Raw genomic sequence first — 22628 nt, 5'->3', positions numbered from 1 at the left:
ATAAGTAAAGTATAAAAAAGTAAGTATTAAGTGTTATAAGTAAAGATAAGAAATAAGTACCAATAAATGAGAGCAGAATGAAAAGTTATAATTTAAAAATGTTTTTTTAGAATTACTTGATGTAAACTCATAATGTTACTTGATGTAACATTATGAGTCATTATTAACTCATAAATTTTCTTTTTAAATGCGAGAAAAGCTCCTAGTAATTATAAATAATGCATTCATGCAAATACATTCAGCATTGGCATGTTATATCAAAATGTAATGAAAAGATAACGACATATAAAATACAAATTTTGGAAGAAAATTATTTTTAAAGGATTGTCGTGACAAATGAAACTGGAAGCTTTTAAATTAAAATTTTTCATACGTTTTAAAATACTTTGCGCTTGAGAGACAGAAATTAGAATATGAAAAGTGATTTTTATTTCACTTTCATCTCGCGGCCAATAGCTGTTTTCTCAAAATTTAATACGTTCAATGGCAGAATATTTATATTTATAAAAATCTGTACCACCAAGCTTTATTTAATTCATTTTGACTGTAGCTGGAATTAAATTTGCAAGAATGAATTTGTCACTGAGCAAATAATTACTGAAAGCGTATTCTCATTTCGTATTCGAAACTTAGGAAAACAGATTATTCCCTGTGGACAACACAGATATCTAATTAATCTGTCTGCCAAAGCGAATGTGATAGAAGGTGCAAACATTCTACTAACCATTACACCTTCATTTCACGCGTGTTAACAAGGCAGAATTCTAATTAATTTTGGTTTTTGCATGCCTTTTTTAATGCTGCGGATTAACGGAAATGTGTTTAGCAAAATTCGTAAACTAAGTGCATTCAATTCTAAAATGCATTAATAGCATTCAAGCGAATGAATAATTAATGCAAAACTTAATAAACAACTTTCTTTTAAAACTGGTGAGAACAGTAATTGTTTTCTCAAGACACCCGTTTATATTATTAAACTATCAACAGAAAATTGTGCCAAGAGATCTGTATTTACTTGAAATAAATACGGTTCGGTAAATTATAACCGCTTTGTTTAAAGAAATGTAATCATGAAATATTCCGTAAAATCTTGCAGAAATATGAATTACTAATTCCGATAATAACAATTATTTAATAATTTTAAATACAGCATCGGTTCAAAGACTACTATATCTTTTTTTTCATACCAACATGCAATGTTTAACAGATTTTTGTAGTTTGTTTTTTGATTGGTAGCACAGCAAAATATAGCAAGATTATAATTCAAATTGGCAGACAAATAAGCCAACTTAAAATTTTTTAATGACAAGTATTTCAATTATATTCTTTAGACTCTAATTTATATTAACAATCCATCAATAAAATTATTTCAGATTATTTATGATGAAAGAAAGGGATATGAAAGAAATGTGGTTTGTTCATTACGATATTGGTTTAGAGAAAAATATATTCCTTATAATCCAGAAATATTTCTAATATTTATGCGAAATGATTATTTCCTTTTCTTTTTATTACTCGAAATATTTGAAAAGCATATGCACTATTCATAACGAAAGCTGATGAATTTTTTTTATTATTTTAATAAAGTTAGATATCGAAACAGATACCATATTCGTTTTAATATTTAAAATCTAAGAAGAAGAATGTATAACACATTTTTCAATGTTTTATTTATCTATAATTCCTACAAATTATGTCAGAAAAGTCTCTTTCTTTTTCAAATTAAGTAATTAAACATTTAATTATATTAAAAACTGTACAATTCTGATGCAGAAGTTTCAAAATTAGTTAATACGACACCGACAAATCGAGCTATACAATGTAACTGTAGCACGGAGTTCAAGAATAAGGCTGTCGCTTACAGGTAATCATTGCAATGACATCGATTCATGTGAAATTTTCTCAGTACAGAAAGGTACATATAAAAACTAAATTTTTCAATAATCCTCTATAATGCGCCGACGAAAATAATTTCATATGCCACATAGATCAAATCTTCTAGCTCTCCAGTGTTGTAAGATTGTACCGGAAAGCAGAGCACTTCAACTTGCCTTAGAAGAAGTAGTCGCAAGGAATAAGATCCGGTGAGCATGGGGGTCAATTATGCCTTTTCTAATAAAAATGGAATAATTCAGAATAAATACTCTATTCAAGAAGTATTTCCGGAGAAAGACATAAATTATTTGGGTGAAATGTGGACCAACCCCATGAATATAATATATCTCTAATAGATAATATAATATATCTCTAATAGATAATATAATATTTATAATCAGGCAATAAGCTTTTCCTAAACTACAGAGAATCTTACAAGAAGATTTATCTCTCTCGCAAAAATTACCTAAGAGCATTTTAAGAGATAGATCTGAAAATGTAGCATATAGCGTCACTAGTAGGCCTTATTTGTAAATAAATTTTAAACTTATGTATGAGTTTATCATGGCTTTTAAAATAAAAATACAATTTGTTTCATTCTTTTGTCAGTCACCACCGCCGAGTTATTTAACTTTAAGGTGAAGAAGTCCTTTCTGTGAGATCCATTATTAAATGCATTATAATATTTTGCCTGATTTCGGGGGGGGGAGGCATTTAACATTTTAAAAGGTCGCATTTGCTCCACGAATATCATTTATTTTTACATGATATTAATATACAATTTTTAATAGATATTCATCTATCTGATTGAGAGAATCGTACAAAATCACAGGATAATTCAAAACGTGCATATAAAGGAAATTTAAAAAAAAAATTAATATTTTTTCTTATATAAATATTAATGAAACATTTAATTTATTTATTAAGAAAGCGTTACACTTGTAAATTAATAAACCTGCTTGAAATTTTTTTACCAGAAACCTTTTTCAAGCAACAGTAACTATAGCGGCACAAAATGTCTCAACTCTAAAAATGGAATACAAACAAGAATTCAGAGTATTAAATACGAATTAAAAGAAACTCACTTCTAAGCAATTATTCGGCAAAAATTTTTAAAATCAGGAAAAATTACCCAGAAAATATTTTTGTTCACCTGTATTAAAGAATTTAATTTCAGAAAGCAGCATGAAACTTTTCCAGATCCGAATTCTCTATGACTTAAATTATCACATCTCATTGAAACCCTCTAATTCTAAACGCTCGCGTTTAATTTAAATTCTCCATTTATTATGCAGATAGAACCAAATGACTGTCAGTTGAAATAAAAAAATAATACAAAATACATGAAAAAATATAGTATGTAACGACAATTACAGTTGTACATGAAACGCGACTCAATCGGTTTAATTACAAACGATATCAGCATAGTAAAAGGTATATAAGTCTTTTTTTAGTTTAGATCATAAAAATAAAATGCATAATTATTTCTGTGTGTGAAATTTTTTGACAATGAACAACGGAAAAGTATATATTTTATTTCTCAATTTTTACAATGCTGAAATTCAAATGCCTAGATATAATATATAGAAAACTACCTTACTCTACATAAAGTGTTGTTTAATCATTACCTTTCAAGATGTATTTGTGGTGTATCTGGATAGGTATCATCTTCAGAAGAAGTAGAAGAGGAAGAATCACTTTGTGGATCAGAAGATTCCTTTACATCTTCCTTCAAAGGTCGCGAATTTTCCTTTAATCTACAAATACATCTTCGTTAGGTTCAGAGTTATCAGGAAGATAAAATTAAACAATGCGTCTTTTACATTTAGCTAAGGCTAGATAGATGCTTGAGTACGAAGTGTACTAACTTTTGAAATAGGTTGGAAAACTCAAACACTCCTCGAAATATAGATTTGCAGAGTTGGTAACGTTATCGTCACGGGGCAGATGGCGTTAAAAATTTCCATGCTTCATGAAATTTTTGAAAACGATTCGTCCGAATTTTAACATATACATATTTTGATTTAAAACTCTTGAATTTATCTAAAATTATTATTTACAAATAATTTCTAGATAAATCATTTGATTCAGCAAGATTCCTTCATAGACATATATCTTATGCTTGAATGCCTCAAATCTGTCTCATATTATTGTCTCTATCTTATTTTTTGATGAACAATAGGTCCAGAAGTCGGCGTGGTATGCAATGCGATTTAAGTGCGATCGAAATCTTCTCCATATCAGATATGATGTTCATCAAAACTAAAATGTTATTTCTGTAAAATAAAGTAGAGTGAACTTGGCGGTTTCAAATATTGATAAGAATACGATCCTATATATACATTGATGATGATACATTGATCATTCTAGTAATGATGTCAGTAATGTGTTATAAGTAGGGAGAGAAGCTTCTATTATGAATCCTTTGCATTTTGCAAGAGTGCCAATTATTTATAAAATGCTCCATGTATGTTAGTTCATTTCAAGTATCCTCAGTACATTAACACATGACCAAGACGTTTCCAACTCTGCTTTATTGTATTATTTGAAATCGTCTATTAGCAAAATTATTTCTTTAATAAGTTTGCACATATGATAGCAAAACACAAAATACAATTATTTTAAAGTTTTGCACTTATTTAAAATTATTTTAAAATATAAAAATTATTTGCCTAACAAACGAGCATGAATTGGTATCAGTATTATTTACAACTTTCAGGCAAGTACTTAAATGGAAGCTAAAAGTTTTCAGTTTATTTTTTTAACTATCTCTTAACTATCATAAATGCTCTACTATCAAATCTTATAAAATACAAGCATTCAACTCATTTCTTCTTTCGAAAAACTAAAATTATTACAAAAATAGTCACCCACTAATGCTATGATGTTAATAATATTTAGAAAACTTGTATGAATAATTACGACTAAGACTTTATTCATCTCTTAATTATCACAAACGCTCTAGTTATTCCAGCCAAACCTTATAAAATCTAAACTATCAACTCATTTCTTCTTTTGAAAAATTACAATTATTAGAAAATTCGTTACCAAGAACAGCTAATGTTATTGCCGATGAAAATGTAATGATTCTAACATATTTTCAAATATTTATAAATTCGAGGTAACCTTTTATAATTTTGCAATAACTCTGACTTTGATGCTTTATTTTATTCTGTGTTGATTGTTTTTTGTGGAAATTACTAATAAAAGCATATTGAAATATCTAAATTTAAAATTCAAGACTGATATTCTCTAAGAAAATCTGAATTAACAATTTTCGTTTATCACAAAATCTAATTTAAATGTTAATGAGATATGCATTCATTAAATTACGAAAGATTATTAATGCTATCATGAATTTATTCATTTGAATATGAATACTTCGTAGATCATGAGTTATTGGTGCGAATAGAAATAAAGTGATTGCAGATGGCGCAATTGCATGGATAATCCATCTGCTATTCTTCTAGCATTCGCAAGTTGATTTAAATTATTCTGATGGCCTTTTACTAAACAAGTTAATTTATATACAATTCATTAGAAATGTTAATTTTAAATTATTAGTGCAATAAATATTTATAATTTACAATACTTTTTTCGAATTCCATGTTTAAATTTAAATCTTAAATTTGACTATTTCTTATCTTATTTGACTTTTCTTAATTAAATTCAATGAAGGGCAAGAATGGAATTTCTTTTTGTTTGAAGTCTTTAAGTCTCGTATGTACAATAAAATAAACAATATATTCTAATTTCGTTCTTTGTCATTGAAATGTCTAAAACATTTAGATGATTCTTAAATACTTAAAAAAAGGCAATCTCCTAACATTTTTTTTTAAAATAATGATAAATACTTTAATTCAAAGAATAAAGAATATTTTGATTATACCAGTTTCATGATAAAATGTTGACTGTATAATGGCGTTTTGGAGCAGATTAAGTCATCATTTTCTGTAAAGTTTTTGGGCTAAATTCTTGGCAAATTTCTTTAGAATTAATATATGCAATAAAGCTACAAAAACTGCGCCTTCAGTGTTCAAGTAGTTTATGAAAAATGTTACTTGAGTATGTTACTGCTCATTTATAATGAGAGCAGGAAAAATGTATTTTGAGACTTTTGCCGTTAATGATCTTGTGACTTTTTTGGCCAACATAGGGAAATTTGGCGTACTGCCAACAGGATTCCCTACTCAAACAGAAAAAAAAATGTAAACAAACGTTAGATAGGAAGCAAAGCTTTTTCGTGATTTGCCCCAATGCGTTAAGCGCTGAGGTTTTGCTACGAATCGATAGACAAGAAATATCTCGCTAACACTATATTCTGGGGGCGGGGGGGGGGGCATTTGGTCTATCGGGAACTGATTGTTGCGTGCTAACTCTTATTCAGTCTCATTCGATTTGTTGGTGACGATGTTATTTCAATTAATTCCCGTTAAGAAATGTTTTTTAAAACTGACAAAACAATTAGAAAAAATCCTCTTCACATCATTGCTTCGATTATAATCAAATCCTTTTCGAAACAAGAAATGAGACTGATAAAAATATATTATGCTTATTCCTAAATTGCACGAAACTTTAATCACAGTTGCATATATGTTTATAGAAGAATACAATAAATATTTTTAAAAAATCAAATAATTCTGAGTTTAATTTCTTAAATAAAATTTTAATTCTTTTATTTTGTGAAAAACCTTTATGACGTTAAATCCAAAATGTAAAGCAAAACATAGCAAATATATAATAATCATAATATTGACCAATAGTTTTTTTTGTTTAATATAAGTACATTTTTAGCATATTTTATAGTAATTTTTTGATTATATTTGGCATGAAAGTTTCAAATATGAAATTAGATTTTCTTAATCGACTTTATTTTTTGAGATTCAGTGTGGTTAAATTTTGAAATATTTAATAGAATAGAATAATAATTGAAAAGATGAAGTACATAAAAGGAAACAATGAAAGAAAATGGACACCTTTTCTTGCACAGGAAATCGCTTGATGATTAAACGGATGATGGAACCGAAGCTTTGCCCATGAAAAGGATCAAGTTTCATGAAACCAATGCGTAATTTGTAGACTTAATAATAGTTAATTATCTACATGGTCAACAAAGGAGCTACATGAAATAACCTTGTCCTTTGCACTTATTGGATAGCAGAACCAAATAGCATCACGAGATAAAATAAAAAGTGCCCTACCTCAAAAAGCATGGTTCTTGGGAAAAGAAAAATCAGTCATGAATTTTATTCTGGCAATTTAGAATCATATTGCCTCCTGCTTCAAATAGAGCTAAGGATAATGAAAACTTTGATGACAGAACAAAAACTCTAAAACAGGATAGACTTTGCTTTGAACGAAAAATTCATAGAATAAATACAGAAAAGCGGAAAGCTGGAATTTTTGATGACCCTCAAATCAGGCAGCTTATAAAGGAAACCACATTTCGTACATTCTATGAATGAGATAAGGGAAAAACATGCCTCTCGTTTGTCCTTGTTGTCAAGTGCTCTCTGAACTACCACAAAGCTGAAAGCTATGTTGATTTAGTTAACAACATGTTTAACAATTTCAGAGACCTTGGTTACTATACGAGTAAAGCTTCATTACTGACGCAGCCACTTAGTCTTTTTCCTGAAAATCTTGGTAATACAAGTGAAGAAAAAGATTAATAACTTCACCAAGACAATGAAAGATTAATATCAGAGATAAAGGAATTCTCATACAGTATCAGATTATTATTGCAATCTACAAAGAGAATGTTTAAGCAAAGCTCACTCAAGAATTAAAACGAAAGGCATTTTCGGGATAGAATCTTTTTGATTCTTTTGATTTCTTATTTTGAATTAAGGTATCTAGACTTATAGGCGTGATGCTGTGTATTTCGTACAATTTCTTGAAATGTTTTGCAAGATTTTTCTAGGGAAAAAGTTTTTAATTTAATGCCTACATCACAAGTATACATTAATTTGTTAATATATACAAGTTAATTCTGATATCTTATAAATAAGAGTTGATGAGCAAAATCTAATTTCATATTTGTTTTCAATGAATAAAATACACATGAACTCAATTAAAAAAAAATTCAGGAACTCAAAAAAGGGGTTGGGCTGTGTAATAAATATATAAATATAAACATGTAATAAATAAATATATGATGGTAAAATATAGTAAAAAATAAAATAATTTTATTAAATAATATTTAAGTCTTCAGAATTGCAAATATGCATCTATCAGCAGTATAGGTTTTAAATAATAAACAAATAGCATAGGAAATTATAAGGTAAATTAAATAAAATTAAGTGAAAAAAGAGAATTGAATAAAACCAGGGAATCGAAAGAGACAGTTAAACCCTAGAATATAAAATTTTTTGATAAATTTGATACATTAAAATTCATTCAGAGAAGAATAACATCTAACAAAGATTTTAAGGGATTTTTTCAATATAGATTTACTGTAATAAAAGTACTAACTCTCAAAAGGTAAAAGAAATGAAATTTTTACATTTTTACTGGAATACTGAATTTTTTTTATTTCATTAATGATAATTCAAGGAATATTAAGATCCTTACCTTTCAGAGCTGGAACAGTGGTTTATCTCTGGAACGGATGACGGTTTCTCTAAAGCGGCCACGAGCACTTTCACCTTTGGCCACCTGGCCCTTGAGGAGAGAAGCAAAAACAAATTTCCATTTCATAAATGCCCTTCGGAATTTGTAGAATCAAATAAAGTTTGGATCCTTCGCTTTGGACTTCTTTTCAAAACCATTTATTCCCAAAAATAACCTCGCTGATAGTTGAAAAAAAGAACGAATTGTAAAAACGCTAAACCGGAGTAAACGGAAGTATTTTCAAAGTTATGATGGTTGAGCAAATGCTCTTTCAAACTGATTCCTTTAGCCAGAGCTATTTACCAGAATTATTCCTCCCACTACAAAAGAATCTGTCCCAAGGAGCAAATTAGATAAATCATCGAGATGATTAATCGTTTATTAGAAACTTTTGTGGTAATTTGGGATGTCGACACTATCATTTTGACCGTCTTCACACACTTTCATCTAAAAGGGTCATCAGTCATCAACTTCCCCCCTTCGAAAGCGGCTTTAGAATAAAAAAAGAATTACCGATTACTGAATTATATTTAAAACTAGATTCGCTTTCAACATTTGCAAGCCAGGAATCGTAAATATAAAGCGTAATAAACACAATAATAAATATGAATCCTGGAATCAGATTAAAAATTAATTTTCTTCGCAATTAAACAAATGATTTTATGATTTCTATTTTTTTCTTGCTCATTTATTAAATACTGCGTGATGTAGGAGAATTCTGAAATCGGGAACAATTTTTAAAAAATTAATAATTCGCAAATGAATGAAAAATATAAAAAAAATATCATAGAATTGATGAAAATTAAACACTTTTTATTTCACATAAAGCCAGAATTAATATTAGGTTGTTTGACAAAAACTGAACGTGATAATACATTTTACCAATTAAACCACCTGATGATTTCGATGTTATTGGAATGATTCGTTACGTTGGGAAAGATGCTGATAGGAGTAATGGTTTACAATTGTTTGATGTATCACCTGATCCCGGCTGTCAAAAAAAAATGAACTATATTTTTCCATTGACAGTAAAAAAGATTTCCGTTGTTCGTTGTCTATAATGCAATTAGAAATGATACTTAATGCAAAGGTAGATGAGCCTTCTTGTCTAAATGACACATAGAACATTTGGACACATAGAACATAGAACTTCTATAAACATATATGCGACACATAGAACATTTGCAAGCCGTTAATCTACTCACAGCCTTATTCCATGTAAAGCCTCATTCTGACACCTTTAGAAGATTTCGGTTGTAAACTGCACAATCAATAAATTATGGCTTCCAAAAACATTTCAGTTTCCAGGGCATATTTCTATCTGTGATTGATTGATTTTTAAAGTTGTTTGATCCGTACATATAAATCACAACGTATTAAAAAGATTTGAAACTTATATTATGCTGAAATTTATGAAATGAATATTTAATAAAAAATTAGTAAAAAGCAAGTAAATATACAAATGAACCGATTTCATAAGTGATGAGTAACATATTTGAATTACTCTACAGACGATGAAACATAGATGAAAATCGCATTTGTTTCGATTCATAATTGGTGTGATACGATTTCTAGGTTTCGATTCGTAAAATCTTTCAAGTTTATATTTCTATTTTCAAATTCGTATCAGCTGCGTTACAAAATGCTTAATATTTCTAAAATCTAAATCTCGACTTAATTTGATTTTAAAGGTCCAAGACACATTTTATTCAGACAATTTTATGCCTATTAAATAAAGTCTAGATGTCTGATATTTTGAAATGTGACGTGATAAAAAAATAATTCATAATAAATTGTGTGTACATCTGCTGTCGTTAAGCTTCAGCTCAAAAGAAAAGTGGAAATTAATGTGGAAAATATTTCACTTCGACTAGATGCAAATAAAGAAATACTATGACTGAGTACAAGTCAATATTCACACAATAATGCGATCAGAAACCATGTTAAAAATAATCGATATCTAATCAATTGCTTGACTGAAGAATAGGAATAATCATTAGAATTAAAAAAAAATCTAGCATTTAAATAGCTCACAATTAATTTCCTTCCATTACAGATGGCATATCTTTAAAAATAATAATTAATAAAATATTTAATATCGAATGTACATTTTCATTCCAGTGAACACATAATTGAGAATAATTAATAATTAAGAGCAAGTTAATTAAGAATAATTAAGAACAAGTGAGAATAATTTTATTAAAATCGAATAGACAGAAATGATTTTATTACAAACATTTTCGATCATAAAATATTATTTTCTCTAGTAATCAGAAACAATAATAGCGGACAATCATGCGATAAGAAGCCATGTAAAAAATAATCGATGTCTAATTATTTGTTTGATTGAAGGATAGAAATAATCGTTAGAATCAATGAAAAAAATTCTAGCATTTAGATAACTTACATAGCATAAATTAATTCCCTTCCATTAAAGATGGTATAGCATTAAAAAGAATAATGAATTAAAATAATTAATATCGAATGAACCGGTTTCATTAAATTAAACACACAATTATTTTTAATTGCATTCAAAAAATAATAATTTTACTAAAATCAAATGCACAGAAAGGATTTTATTACAAACATTTCAGTTAATAAAATGTTATTTTCTATAATTATCAAAAATAATAATAGCATACAAATATTATTCATTCTAAGTGGTATTGTTGAAAGCAATAATTTCAATAAAGAATGGTTAAAGTACGAAAAGGAAAATATATGTAAATGCTTACAAGAACTTCAGAATATAAAAAAATCGGAGGAGAGACACTCAAATTAAAATATATAGAAAAAAGTAAAAATAAATTAAATAGAAAAGTGCAAAATATTACAAGAATATAAAAATATCGCTTTGTCAGAATAAAAAAAATTATCACTGTATTAAAAAATACAATTCCATGTTTTTATCCTAAACTTATGAATAATAATTGAATGTTAGATGGAGTACATCATTTTCTATCATAGGATTTCTATCAATCCAAAGATTTTTATATTTATTACTATTTCTAGGAGGAAAAATAGTAATAAATATAAAAACCTTTGGAATTTCATATCACAAATAAGAGAAAAATAATTGAAAGACACAGAATATCAGTCTCGAGATTGAAAAAGATAATTAGAATGGAGAAAATACAAAGCGGTTTAAAAAAATAATAATCTTGAATTCCAGGAAATATGAAGAATATTCGAAAATATTAAGAATACTAGGATATATTTTCAGAAGAAAATAATTTCTATTTCTATTGAAAATGGAGGAAACGGCGGCTTTTGTTTAATATCAAATCATCTTTTGATAAAAAGCATGGGATTATATTTTAAGCATAATGAAACATTTTCTTTGAGATATTTTTTTGCTCTCAATGTTTCGTTTTATTCTGATGATATTCCTAATAATAGATAATGACTCTGCTTAGATAAAAGTTAGTTTTATGATCAATAAACTGAAAGACCAGAGTCTTCATCAACAAATCTGATTTCCAAGTTTAGGAAATTCACACTACTATTAAGATAATTTTGTGTTTCAGCGGCCTTTTCCTAGTCACTTCTAAATACGAAAGCTAAGAAATGTACTTATTTGAGGATAGCAGTGCTGCGTTTATTCCCTGCATTAAACATAACTGCAGCGAATAGTGTAGAATTACTAATAATATATTTAACAACTGCATAAAATTATTCATTGTCAACTATTTATGTAACTTAACGCGAATTCGGTCTAATATCATAATGCTTTAATATTTGATAGGTTTTATTACCATCCTTAAGAAGCTGATTCAAAAAGGGAAAGAATTCAAATAATGTATTATTTTCCTTTAGATAGCTTAGAGGACCTAAGTACTGTACTTTCACCAAATAATATTTCACTAATGCCGTCCAAGAGAACGATCAAATAATAAATTTCAGCAGATTTATTTATTTACAAAAAAGAAATGCAACCTGGTTTCTAAAGTAGATATAAAAACTGAATATTGGAAATTTCAAATACTTGGTACAGAAAGAAATACCAAAATAAATACAGAGATAGTATAAGAGTATTTATATTTCTTTTTTTTACATAAAACGGAATCCTAGATTAATGTTGATTCAAAGCCTAAAGCGGTTTTTGTCTATTTATCTGAAAATCTCAGTTGGGGGAAAAATTAAACTTCGAATTAGAATTGCAAGACTAATTTTTCTTGAAAGTGATTTATTATGAATGCTTATAAAATTAAATAAAACGCACCTCCATCTCCAAATCGACTTGCTTTAATTTTCACTTTCTCGTATGCATTCTAGAGAGAAAATATAATAATCGTCAAAAAATTCGAACTCGAGATTTCGATGAATCTCCACGTTTTAGATCTCCCTAATGAATTCGAAAAAAACATTTTTGGTAAATGTCCGTATGTCTGTCTGTGGCAAAGATAATTCAAAAACGCTTTGAGCTAGCCGGTTTAAATATGGTATGCGGTCTTTATACTAAATTTTCAGATTTCAATGAAATTTTGAGTTAAATGAGTAAATTCAAAATTTCAAAATTCAATTAAATCAGATTTTGAGTAAATTGAGTGAGTCGGTTGGAAAAAACATGTCTAAAACACAAATTCGTTTTCTGAATATTATTAATCGCATACCAGGGGTTAATCGACAAATAACTCGCCAAGGATGACACGATAGATTCAGTAAAAATGCTAAATTCACGTCAAAGGTTAATTTTTCGTAACTATTGTACGCCAATGCTAGGGAATTGTTCTCTGGGATAACACTTTTATTAAAGAGCATGCAAGAAAATTTTAAGAAAACCACTCCCACTGGTTTCTATTAGCTTTTTTTCTCTCAGCCATTAAAATAAGTTAGCAAAAATTAAAACGTCTATTTAGTAGATATCATGTGCATATATAATGAAAAAAAAAGGAGACATTCATTAGAGGTTCTTAAAGTAAAAGAAATAATTTTGGACCTGAGAAAAAATAGCAGTAATGATTTATTTGAAATATTTGTATTGATTCGACAAAGCTTGGAAAATTTCAACAAAGAGCAGAAAATATAATTATCTCAATCAAAAATGTTATTCTTTTGTTAAATCCAGTTAAGAAGAAATTTTAAAAAATTTAGTTGGTTTGTTTAGATTATTATGAAAGTGGAGATACTAATTACCAGTAATTTTAAGCAAGCAGCAAGGCTATAGAATATACATTTTCTTTTAACTCTAATTTTAGGAAAAAGCAACAAAGAAAATCAACAATAAATGGCAACAATCCTCAAAATTAGTAATAATTTTATAACTTAACTTCTTATACTAATTCTTCAGCATATAACAGTATGAATACTTCTGATGATGTAAATAATGACTTTAAACTCCAAATGATAAGAACGATCCACTATATCACTTTTCGGACTTACATTCCACATTAATAAACGAAAATGCTTCACATAGAATCATACGAATTATTAAGAGATATATGATACAAAATATGAGGTATATGAAGTGATTATGTAATTAACTTTTATTAAGGTTTTCCACCAATTACTTTGATCCATGACCATTAATCTCAAAACAACGGAGGATGCTATCTGAATTCAGATGTCAGTCGTACTATTCTCCCAATTCAAATCAGAAATCTGCCATTACAACATCGAGTAAGCAAAGATATTTTGAAGATTTTGCTGACTGGGGTCAAAACCAGTATTGTTGTGTTATGCGAGTTATGATGTAAAAAGTATTGTTATGAGAGTTACGTTATAAACAGTTTTGTTATGAGAGTATGTTTCAGTGAAGTTTGAAGCACAGCCAATCAAATGCTTTTGTTTCTCTTAAATAATGTCGATTGACAATAAATATTGTCAATAGACATTATTTTAATAATAGATAATGACATAGTAAAATCATTATCTATCAATTAATTTCTTGTAACACTCCGAAATTTTACAAAAGAAAGTAACAAGAATAATAAGCTTGAATATCAAGCATTATAGGGGAGGTTTCATATTTAATGATAAGTAATGGTCAATGGAGATCCGCCAGTCTGACTCAATCCCTTAAAGAGTGACGAAATAAATATGAGTAGAACGTTTTAATTGGCCATTAGAAACACAAATGTTTCGAAAACAATATCATTACACTATATTCACTGTAATGATATTGAAATACGCTTCATTTTGTTTTCCATTTAAATAGAAATGTTCCAATTATATTCAAATATAATAACTTAAAACTTTAAATGGTTGATTTTGAATGCAGGTTATATATACCTTCATATTTATTTTGATTACACAACATAGGTTTTTCACCAACAAAATTTTTATAAGCTTCAGGCATTATACATCGAAATGTCATTATTTTTTACAATAATTTGTTAGAAAATCAACTCATTTCATAAGGCAAATCAATAGAATCTAAAAAGAAAGACTTTAGATAATGAAACGTTTTATAAAAGGTTTAGAAATTTCAGCAATGTTTCAAAAAAATTATTTACCAAACTAAGCTTTTAACAAGACGCAATCTAAAAGTAATTTAAGTTACTTAATTGTACTAAGATATGGATAAAAGAATAAAATTTCAAAGAAAGACTGAAAAATATTCAGTGAATTATTTTCTCTGCCTCCCTTTTTCTCCCCTTTTTTTCTGTTCTGAAATTTCAATGCATTTAAAGCCACTTAATTAAAGAAAGCCCTTCTCACCTTATTTAAAAGCTAATTCCTTTCCCGACGAAATATTTTTAACTAGTAACATTTTTATACGTTGCGAAAGAACATGTACAAAGTATTTTTTTTTTAATTTTATAACTGTACAGTTCAATTTCATTAGTAGTGATTTATAAATGAAGAAATTTTTTTAAATATATTTTCTTCAATCGCAGATTTAAAGGTTCGTAAATTATTCATTGCTTTTAACTCATCCTTTTTATATAAAAAAAAATAGTTTCGCTTGTTGTGAGCTAAAATATTATTAGATATGCTTTAGCAGAAATAGGAAAAATGTTTCTAGTAACTGAGATAAACACCAGTAACGAATATATTCTTTCATTTCAAATGTTCTATACTATTAATTAGTTAAGAGTTATTTCCTAATTCAACTACTTATTTTGAAGTCTAATTATAAATACTAACTATTAGAAAGAAGTCACAATTTTCCTTCATAAGAAATATTCAAACATGGCACTCATTTAGATCCCATGCACTATGCTCGTACCAACAGGAAGAAGTTTGAATATGTTCTATTGCTATAAGATTATCACAATTATTTTCGATCTCATAATTATGAAAGTACAAAATTTGATGAATTATCCTAAATTGGCACGTAATTTAAACCAAGTTATTTTCAATGTATTTCTTAAACTAACATTCTACACGTTCAGTATTTTCCTAAGAAATTAATTATTTTATGATGAGTAAATTCTTTATGGTATAGACACTTCATAAGTAATAACCAAAACATTATTTTGAAAGTAGTGCTGAGTAAATACATGTTACTTTTATTTTCTAACTCTTTGAGAAAGGGATGAGAAATTATGAAAAGATATTAAAAACTTGTTTTATAAAGTAGCAAATATGCTATGGTTACTTCAGTTGCGTTAAATCAATTTAATTTCATAATGAAATATAAAGAAAAAACGCATCTTATAAAGTAGTAAATATGTCATGGTTACTTCAATTGCGTTAAATAAATATAATTTCTTAATGAAATATTGCTGTATTTTCGGTACTGTTTCTACCACATTTCAGTTATTATAATAAGCAAACCAAGAAAATAAAAGGTTTTATAGGTATTTCAGCTTCTTCAGTGGTTTTCCAAAAAATTGAGCAACAGACGTGTGAATGTTCATCTAAATTTATAAATATTGTTAAAAGGACAGCATTTTCTTTAAAGAATACTGCTTTTTTATCTTTTGATCAATTAACTCTTAAAATACGAAAATAATCCGTTAAAATATTTTAATATCAGCACAAAATTGCCTATTGATATTTAAATTAAAATAATCTGAAAAAACAAAAATTTTGTATCACTATTTCATGAAAAGCGACTTTTCATTGTTATTTTTAGAAAATTCGTTAATAAGATTAAATAAAAACTTTTAATCATAATATTCAATAAAATTCAAATTATATAACCATTTAAATAAATTTCGAAATCTATATCCCATTACCAGTTCTGAAGAAAGAAAATTACTACTCCCTTTCAAAATAATTTAACATCACTGTTATAAGCGATTTGTTTTAAAATTCCAACACGTTTTTTGCAGGCTCATAAATATATATTTTCTAATGCATTAGGTATTTTTTTTATCTTTAAGGAAGAAAAAACAAGGATGAAAGAAAGACTGTTGCAATGCATGAAATACAAAGCACATTATTTCGAGACTCCATCTCATTAACTGGGAATTACTACAAAATATGGCACGAAATAAAAAAATAATCCGGTTGAATTGATGCTGGCTACTTACAACTGAGAGGAAAATATAATTAGGCCATTTTTTAAACCGGAAAAAAAATCTCATTAAATTTAAAGGATAGCAAGTTAAATCCATGAAAATGTTGGCTTCTCACATTAGTTAAATTTAATTCTTAGCAATTTTTCTATTCCTTTTCAATTTATTGATTAGTGGTTTCTGTTTATTTTCATACCTCCTGAATAAAAAGATATAATAATTTAATTTGTTTTTACTCCCACAGCTACAAAGAATTATCAGAATATATTTTATTTGTATTAATCTGAAAAACATGTTTATAACAATATTTCAATGTAATTATTATAATAATATTTATTATAGCTTATTGCGATATCTGTTTCTGGTTTTCTCATGCGGAATTTTAAGAATGCAAATATGTTTAAAGATATCAAAACAAATAATTTTAATACCCTTTATCTTAATTTAATATTCCCTTTAATACCTTCTTTATCTTTATACTTCCTTTGTAATATACCTTATACCACTACATCTATTAAAACCACATTTCTTCTTTTCTTTTTTTTAAGTGGATTCCATTAAACCGCAGAAAGAATAAATAAAGGGTTTTCAACAAACACAAGCCTTATTCGAGACGCAGAAAACGATTAATTAGTTTTATTTTCAAGCCACCATGAGCTCACTGATATTTAAAAGCGCCAATTTGCTCTATTATGCTAATTATGATTAAATTTAATTAAAACTTTTTAGAAAATGGATGATAAAAGTTGGAACCAATTGATTTTAAATGAGATGGTTAAATGTAGGAAAATGAAGAATTAGTCTAATGACAACATATGCTTTAAACACTAGCGGAAACAAAAATATATAATACAATAAAACAGTGAAAAGTACTGTACTTTTATAAACGTAAAAGAATTAAATATAACTGCTAAATTAACAAAATTACTGCTGTTGATTATATTTTATGTTTATCTATAGCATTCGCAAAGATATGAAATCCAAGATTCTTTCATTTAAAAAAAAACTGATTTGGTCATTTTACCTTTTTAAACAAATAGCTATTGATAGTCTACTTTTTAAAACCATGTCTGTGATGCATTTTAGTAAAATAAGTTAAACAACTTCTTTCCAAGTGTAGTGATAAATTTGAGCGAGTAACATTTATTTTAATAGAATGAGTGAAATGAAAAAAAAAAATGATTAGATACATTTCAGAAAATATCTGTCGGGAATGGTAAGATGAAAAACTGTTGTATCCTATGCTATATTCTATAAGATTCAGATTAAGTAGCAACTAATAATATTATTAATTATGCATCTAGATTAAGTCTATAAATAAACCTGCCATTACAAATTAGCATAAGGCACATTTTTGACATTAATATTGCACATTAACAACAGACATGTTAATGAGGCAAAACGCTGATTCATTAACCAAGGCTCTTATTAAAACCACGGTGGTCAAGGCAGTGTCCTAATACCTGAACTTAGAGAGAAAATATATCGATTTTTTAACATTTTTTTACTTTGGAGATTTTATATTACAGAAATTAAAAAATAAAAGTTCGCTAACTAAATAAGTATTAACCTTTACAGGCTGAGATATTATCTATATAATTAGAAATAAAGCTTATTTTTAATTAAATAAAAATTGATACCAAGAAATATGTCGATGATTAATCAGAATACGCCAACCTTTCTACCAAATGATGCTAGAATACATGAAGATGTAGAAAAAAGTCTTCTGGATATGGCTAAGGGTTAAAAGATAGTACAAAGGGGGAAAGGGATAAGCAGAATAGACATTTGGTAGAATTCGAATGAAAAATATCGTAAGTTGAATAATTTACTAACAAATATATAACCTTAAATGCATGACTTATATTTCATTTTACACTCTGAATGATATGAAACAGATGCTGAAATCATATTCTTCGTTGACTCAACAAGATTAGAAGAATCTAAAATTACATAATAACGCATATCAAAGAGAAATTTATTGAAAAGGTCCCCATTCAATTTATAGGAATATAAATAGATTTTGGTATATGTATAGAATTATTTCGATTATACGAAAATTATTTATTACAAATTTTCAAAAGTGATTAAAATTGTGGGGGGGGGGGAGAGAAAGAGCCTCTATTATTATTAGTTCTCGCCCCTAGATTTCCAAAACACTTATAATGGCAATATTTTAACTATTTATATTAATAATTCATAATATATAACATCACGTATTTGTATTCTGGGAGTAATTGATATTCTTATAACAGTTTTTAGATTAGTTATACCACTTTTAATCATCAAGGCGGAACATATAATTTTTACCTTTTTATTCGGTTCATGTTTTCCCTTTTCATTCAGTAGATGTTCGACAGCTAATAGATATGATATTTCTTCCTTTTTTCAGCTACAGATTACGCGGTCTGACTGCCTGATGATACCTCAAGTGCCTACCCTATGAAACCATTTTCCTGAATTACAAGTTTGATTGCTACTATTTGCTCATAAAACGCTTCGTCGAAAGGCTATAATTTTATCATCTGTGATTTTTCTTTGTTTTCTATTGAAGAAATCCTTTATTTCTTTTTGAAATCGCCAGGAAATTTCTCCATTCACTGGCTTTAAGCAGATATGTGTATCGATCTGGTACAGCAGACAAAATGGGTCGGTGTGTTTAAAACAGACGATGATTATGTTTTCCCTGAAAACGTGCTGATGCGAAGCACCTGGTCGGCTCAGAATTCTGAGAAGATAATCCAAAATTTAGTTTTAAAAAAATTATGTATCTGGGACATGGGTTTACAGGCTGTAAATTAATATTTTAAAATTACGTCAAGATTAATTGAATTTCGGTTGAGCAAGTTTGCTGGTATGTGTTGATTCAGTAAATTTTACACAAATAATGCAAAAAATTAACTGCTTTACGATATTCATTGAGATATTCAATACAACTGCATTAAATCATTCGGTTAATTATTTTCTTAAAGTTTTTTCATTGCATTATTTTATTAGCTCAAAAAATTCAGACGATAATAGAGATTTCAGAATGGAAAACATAAGTTTTGATTTAAGGAAAAATTATTCCAACAATTACAAACAATACAAGTACAAATCATTTTTAAGAATGTTGATAAAACTTTTTATTGCTTTAAACAGAGTTCTTAAATTCGGGTATTTATAGAAATGATACGAATTAAAACATACTATTTAAAAGCATTTAACTTTTTGCCAAAAAGATTGTTAGTCGAACTTCCCAGGGAGAATAGTTAGAATTTGGCAGAGGAATTTTAGTTAAGCCTCCTGCATATCATTTTCGCAAAAAAGGAATTTCCTAACTAGAACTTCATTTTCTACTGGAACTTAATTTTCACTAGCTATTTTCGCCCTCAAAAATAAGTATTTAATATAAATGTTAATGTGTCATCTATTTCTTTTAGACATTTCTTTTATGACCACAATAGTGAAAACGGTTAAGTTATAACTGATTTTTGGTATAATAATTTTAACCTATTATGCTCTTTTTTTTTTTTCCAAATTTTCGACAAAGTGTTTTGAAATTTTGAATGCATATACATTAGAATAAAATTGTATCAAATATTTCTAAGGAATACTTTTAATTAAATACATTTATTTTTAAAACAATTTTAATTTAAAAAATATTTCCCTATAGCATCAAAAAATGTTTACATTTTGCTCTTAATACTCTCTATAATCACTTTAATATAGATTTAGAACAAAGTTATTTATTGTTTTTTTAATTTAATCCAAAAGTTAATTTAAAATATTTTGACTATCAATAAAGTATTTTAGAATTTTCTTTCTTAAACTAGTTTAGCTATCTAAATGAAATCAAATTTGAAATAAATAAAAAAATATTTAAATTCATAAAACAAAAGCCCTAATTATAATTTTTATATTATCGTCACCAGAATTATATTGCTTGAAGCATTTCGAAAACATTTAAACGCGAAAAAAATTTAGTTTAGGGAAAAAGTCATTTAAAGTATTCTCATTAACTATCCTCTGAGTACTCCGAATCCATTAACTATTTATTTTATTTCATAATTCATATTTTAATGCTTTTATATTTAGATAAAAACACATATTTAAAGGTAAACTGTTGAAACCAAAAATTTTTTAGTGTCTAAATATTGACTTACTTAAAAATCTTCCAAACTTTTAAATAGCTTACTAATCCTTAAAAAGACACATGTTGAAACAAAAAAATAGTCAAATTCCAAAAACAAATTATAATATATATTTTTATTTTAAACTTTCTTTATTTTGACTTATAATTTAAAAACAAGTAATGATACGGACATACAAAACGGGATGTAACAGTGTTTCATTTGTATTCTTTCTTAGAGGGGAAAAAAGTAACTGCTACGATACGCGACTTTGACTTCTTCTTTTAACTTCTCTTCAAGATTTAAGGTGGAGGGAACAAATGTAATTAATTAACCCATTATCCAAGTCAAGTTATTAATAACTACAACTCGGTCGCGCGAGGGCTTTTAATAATGTCAGGGTGACGTAGTTGAAATACCAAAAATGATTGCAATGTAGCAAACAAGCGAGTTCTTAGATTCTTATCAATGGATCTCGCCCCATTAAGAAGACTTGAAATAATAAAGTGAAGCTGTAAGACATGGATAAATGAATAAGATTCAAAAATTAATTATTCAAACTCCAACAACACAGAGGTTATATTCTTTAGATAAATATACATTATTATCTTATGTCACGTAAGTAAAACATAAAAATAACGTAAATATTATATTTGCAAAACTCAATGGTATGGGATAAAATTCAATAAAAAAATAACTGAAAGTATGTTATCAAAACCGAAAAGAAATTCAGGTCAGAAATACAACTAAAGAAAGTTTTTTTTCCTTCTTTTTTTGTATATTTCAATTATAAGAAGCATTTCTCTGTTAAACTTCGTTGTATGGCGACGAAATTCAGACATGAAATTTGGATTAGTCTCTTTTCTCGATGTCCGATTAGGTCAAAATTTGAAACTATTCTGCAATTTTGGTGTAAAGACTTCTCCATTTCACCATTAACTTCATTTTGTATTGAAGAAATCGAATATGTAGTTTGGAAGCGTGTATCGTTTCTCGTTGATCGATTAGGTTCAAAAATTGAATGGAGTTTTAATTTTTGTCAATTTTGATCAAAAGACTTCGACTCTTCTATGAAATTTCGTTGTGTGATGAAGAGAATAAAGACTGCAATTTGAACAATGTATTTTCTTGTTGATCACACTGATTCCTGCCTCTAGATTGGAGAGCTTTTTAAAAAGTTTTATTCACAAACATAAGAATAAATATTAATTTACCCGATATTGTATCTCATAAAACATTAGATGCATCTGTAGTGAATAGCATATAAGCTAATTAACAACTACGCTGTACGAGCAATTGCTTTTGTATCATGGTCATGTTACTGGACTGCGAACCACAAGGTCCCAGGTTCTATCCTCGCTCATCCCAATTCGCCACATATCCATAATAATATTAATAAAACGATATGCCGAATTTCATCCATCTAGCAAGTTGTCTTTTGAATCTTGCTCCCATATACTTTGAAACTCAAAAAGATGGGTTTCTTGTTGATAAATTTTGATCAAAATTTTATAGAAAGCTGCAGTTTTGGTAAAAAACAAATTCATGCATCTAGCTTTTTCGTGTATGAATTAGCGAGCACACATAGGTTGACCGAATGATCTATGAAAATGATTTTGAT

General features: G+C 27.6%; 1 protein-coding gene across 5 annotated transcripts in view; it reads right to left on the bottom strand.

Annotated features, from left to right (window-relative positions):
* Positions 1-22628, bottom strand: part of LOC129958840 (cAMP-specific 3',5'-cyclic phosphodiesterase, isoforms N/G-like) — a 327156-nt gene that overhangs the window by 195462 nt on the left and 109066 nt on the right. For 3 of the 5 annotated variants that reach the window (XM_056071557.1, XM_056071555.1, XM_056071554.1), the window contains exons 2-3: positions 8449-8538; positions 3504-3632 (exon numbers count right to left, since the gene is read on the bottom strand). The exons of the other annotated variants lie outside the window; for them this stretch is intronic. In XM_056071557.1, coding sequence (XP_055927532.1) covers positions 3504-3632; positions 8449-8538 — 219 coding nt within the window. The remainder of the gene's footprint in view (positions 1-3503; positions 3633-8448; positions 8539-22628) is intronic. 5 annotated transcript variants of the gene reach the window in all.

The sequence above is a fragment of the Argiope bruennichi genome, chromosome X1, assembly GCF_947563725.1.
Source record: "Argiope bruennichi chromosome X1, qqArgBrue1.1, whole genome shotgun sequence".
Lineage (NCBI taxonomy): Eukaryota > Metazoa > Arthropoda > Arachnida > Araneae > Araneidae > Argiope > Argiope bruennichi.
This window is presented reverse-complemented; position numbering and strand designations above follow the sequence as displayed.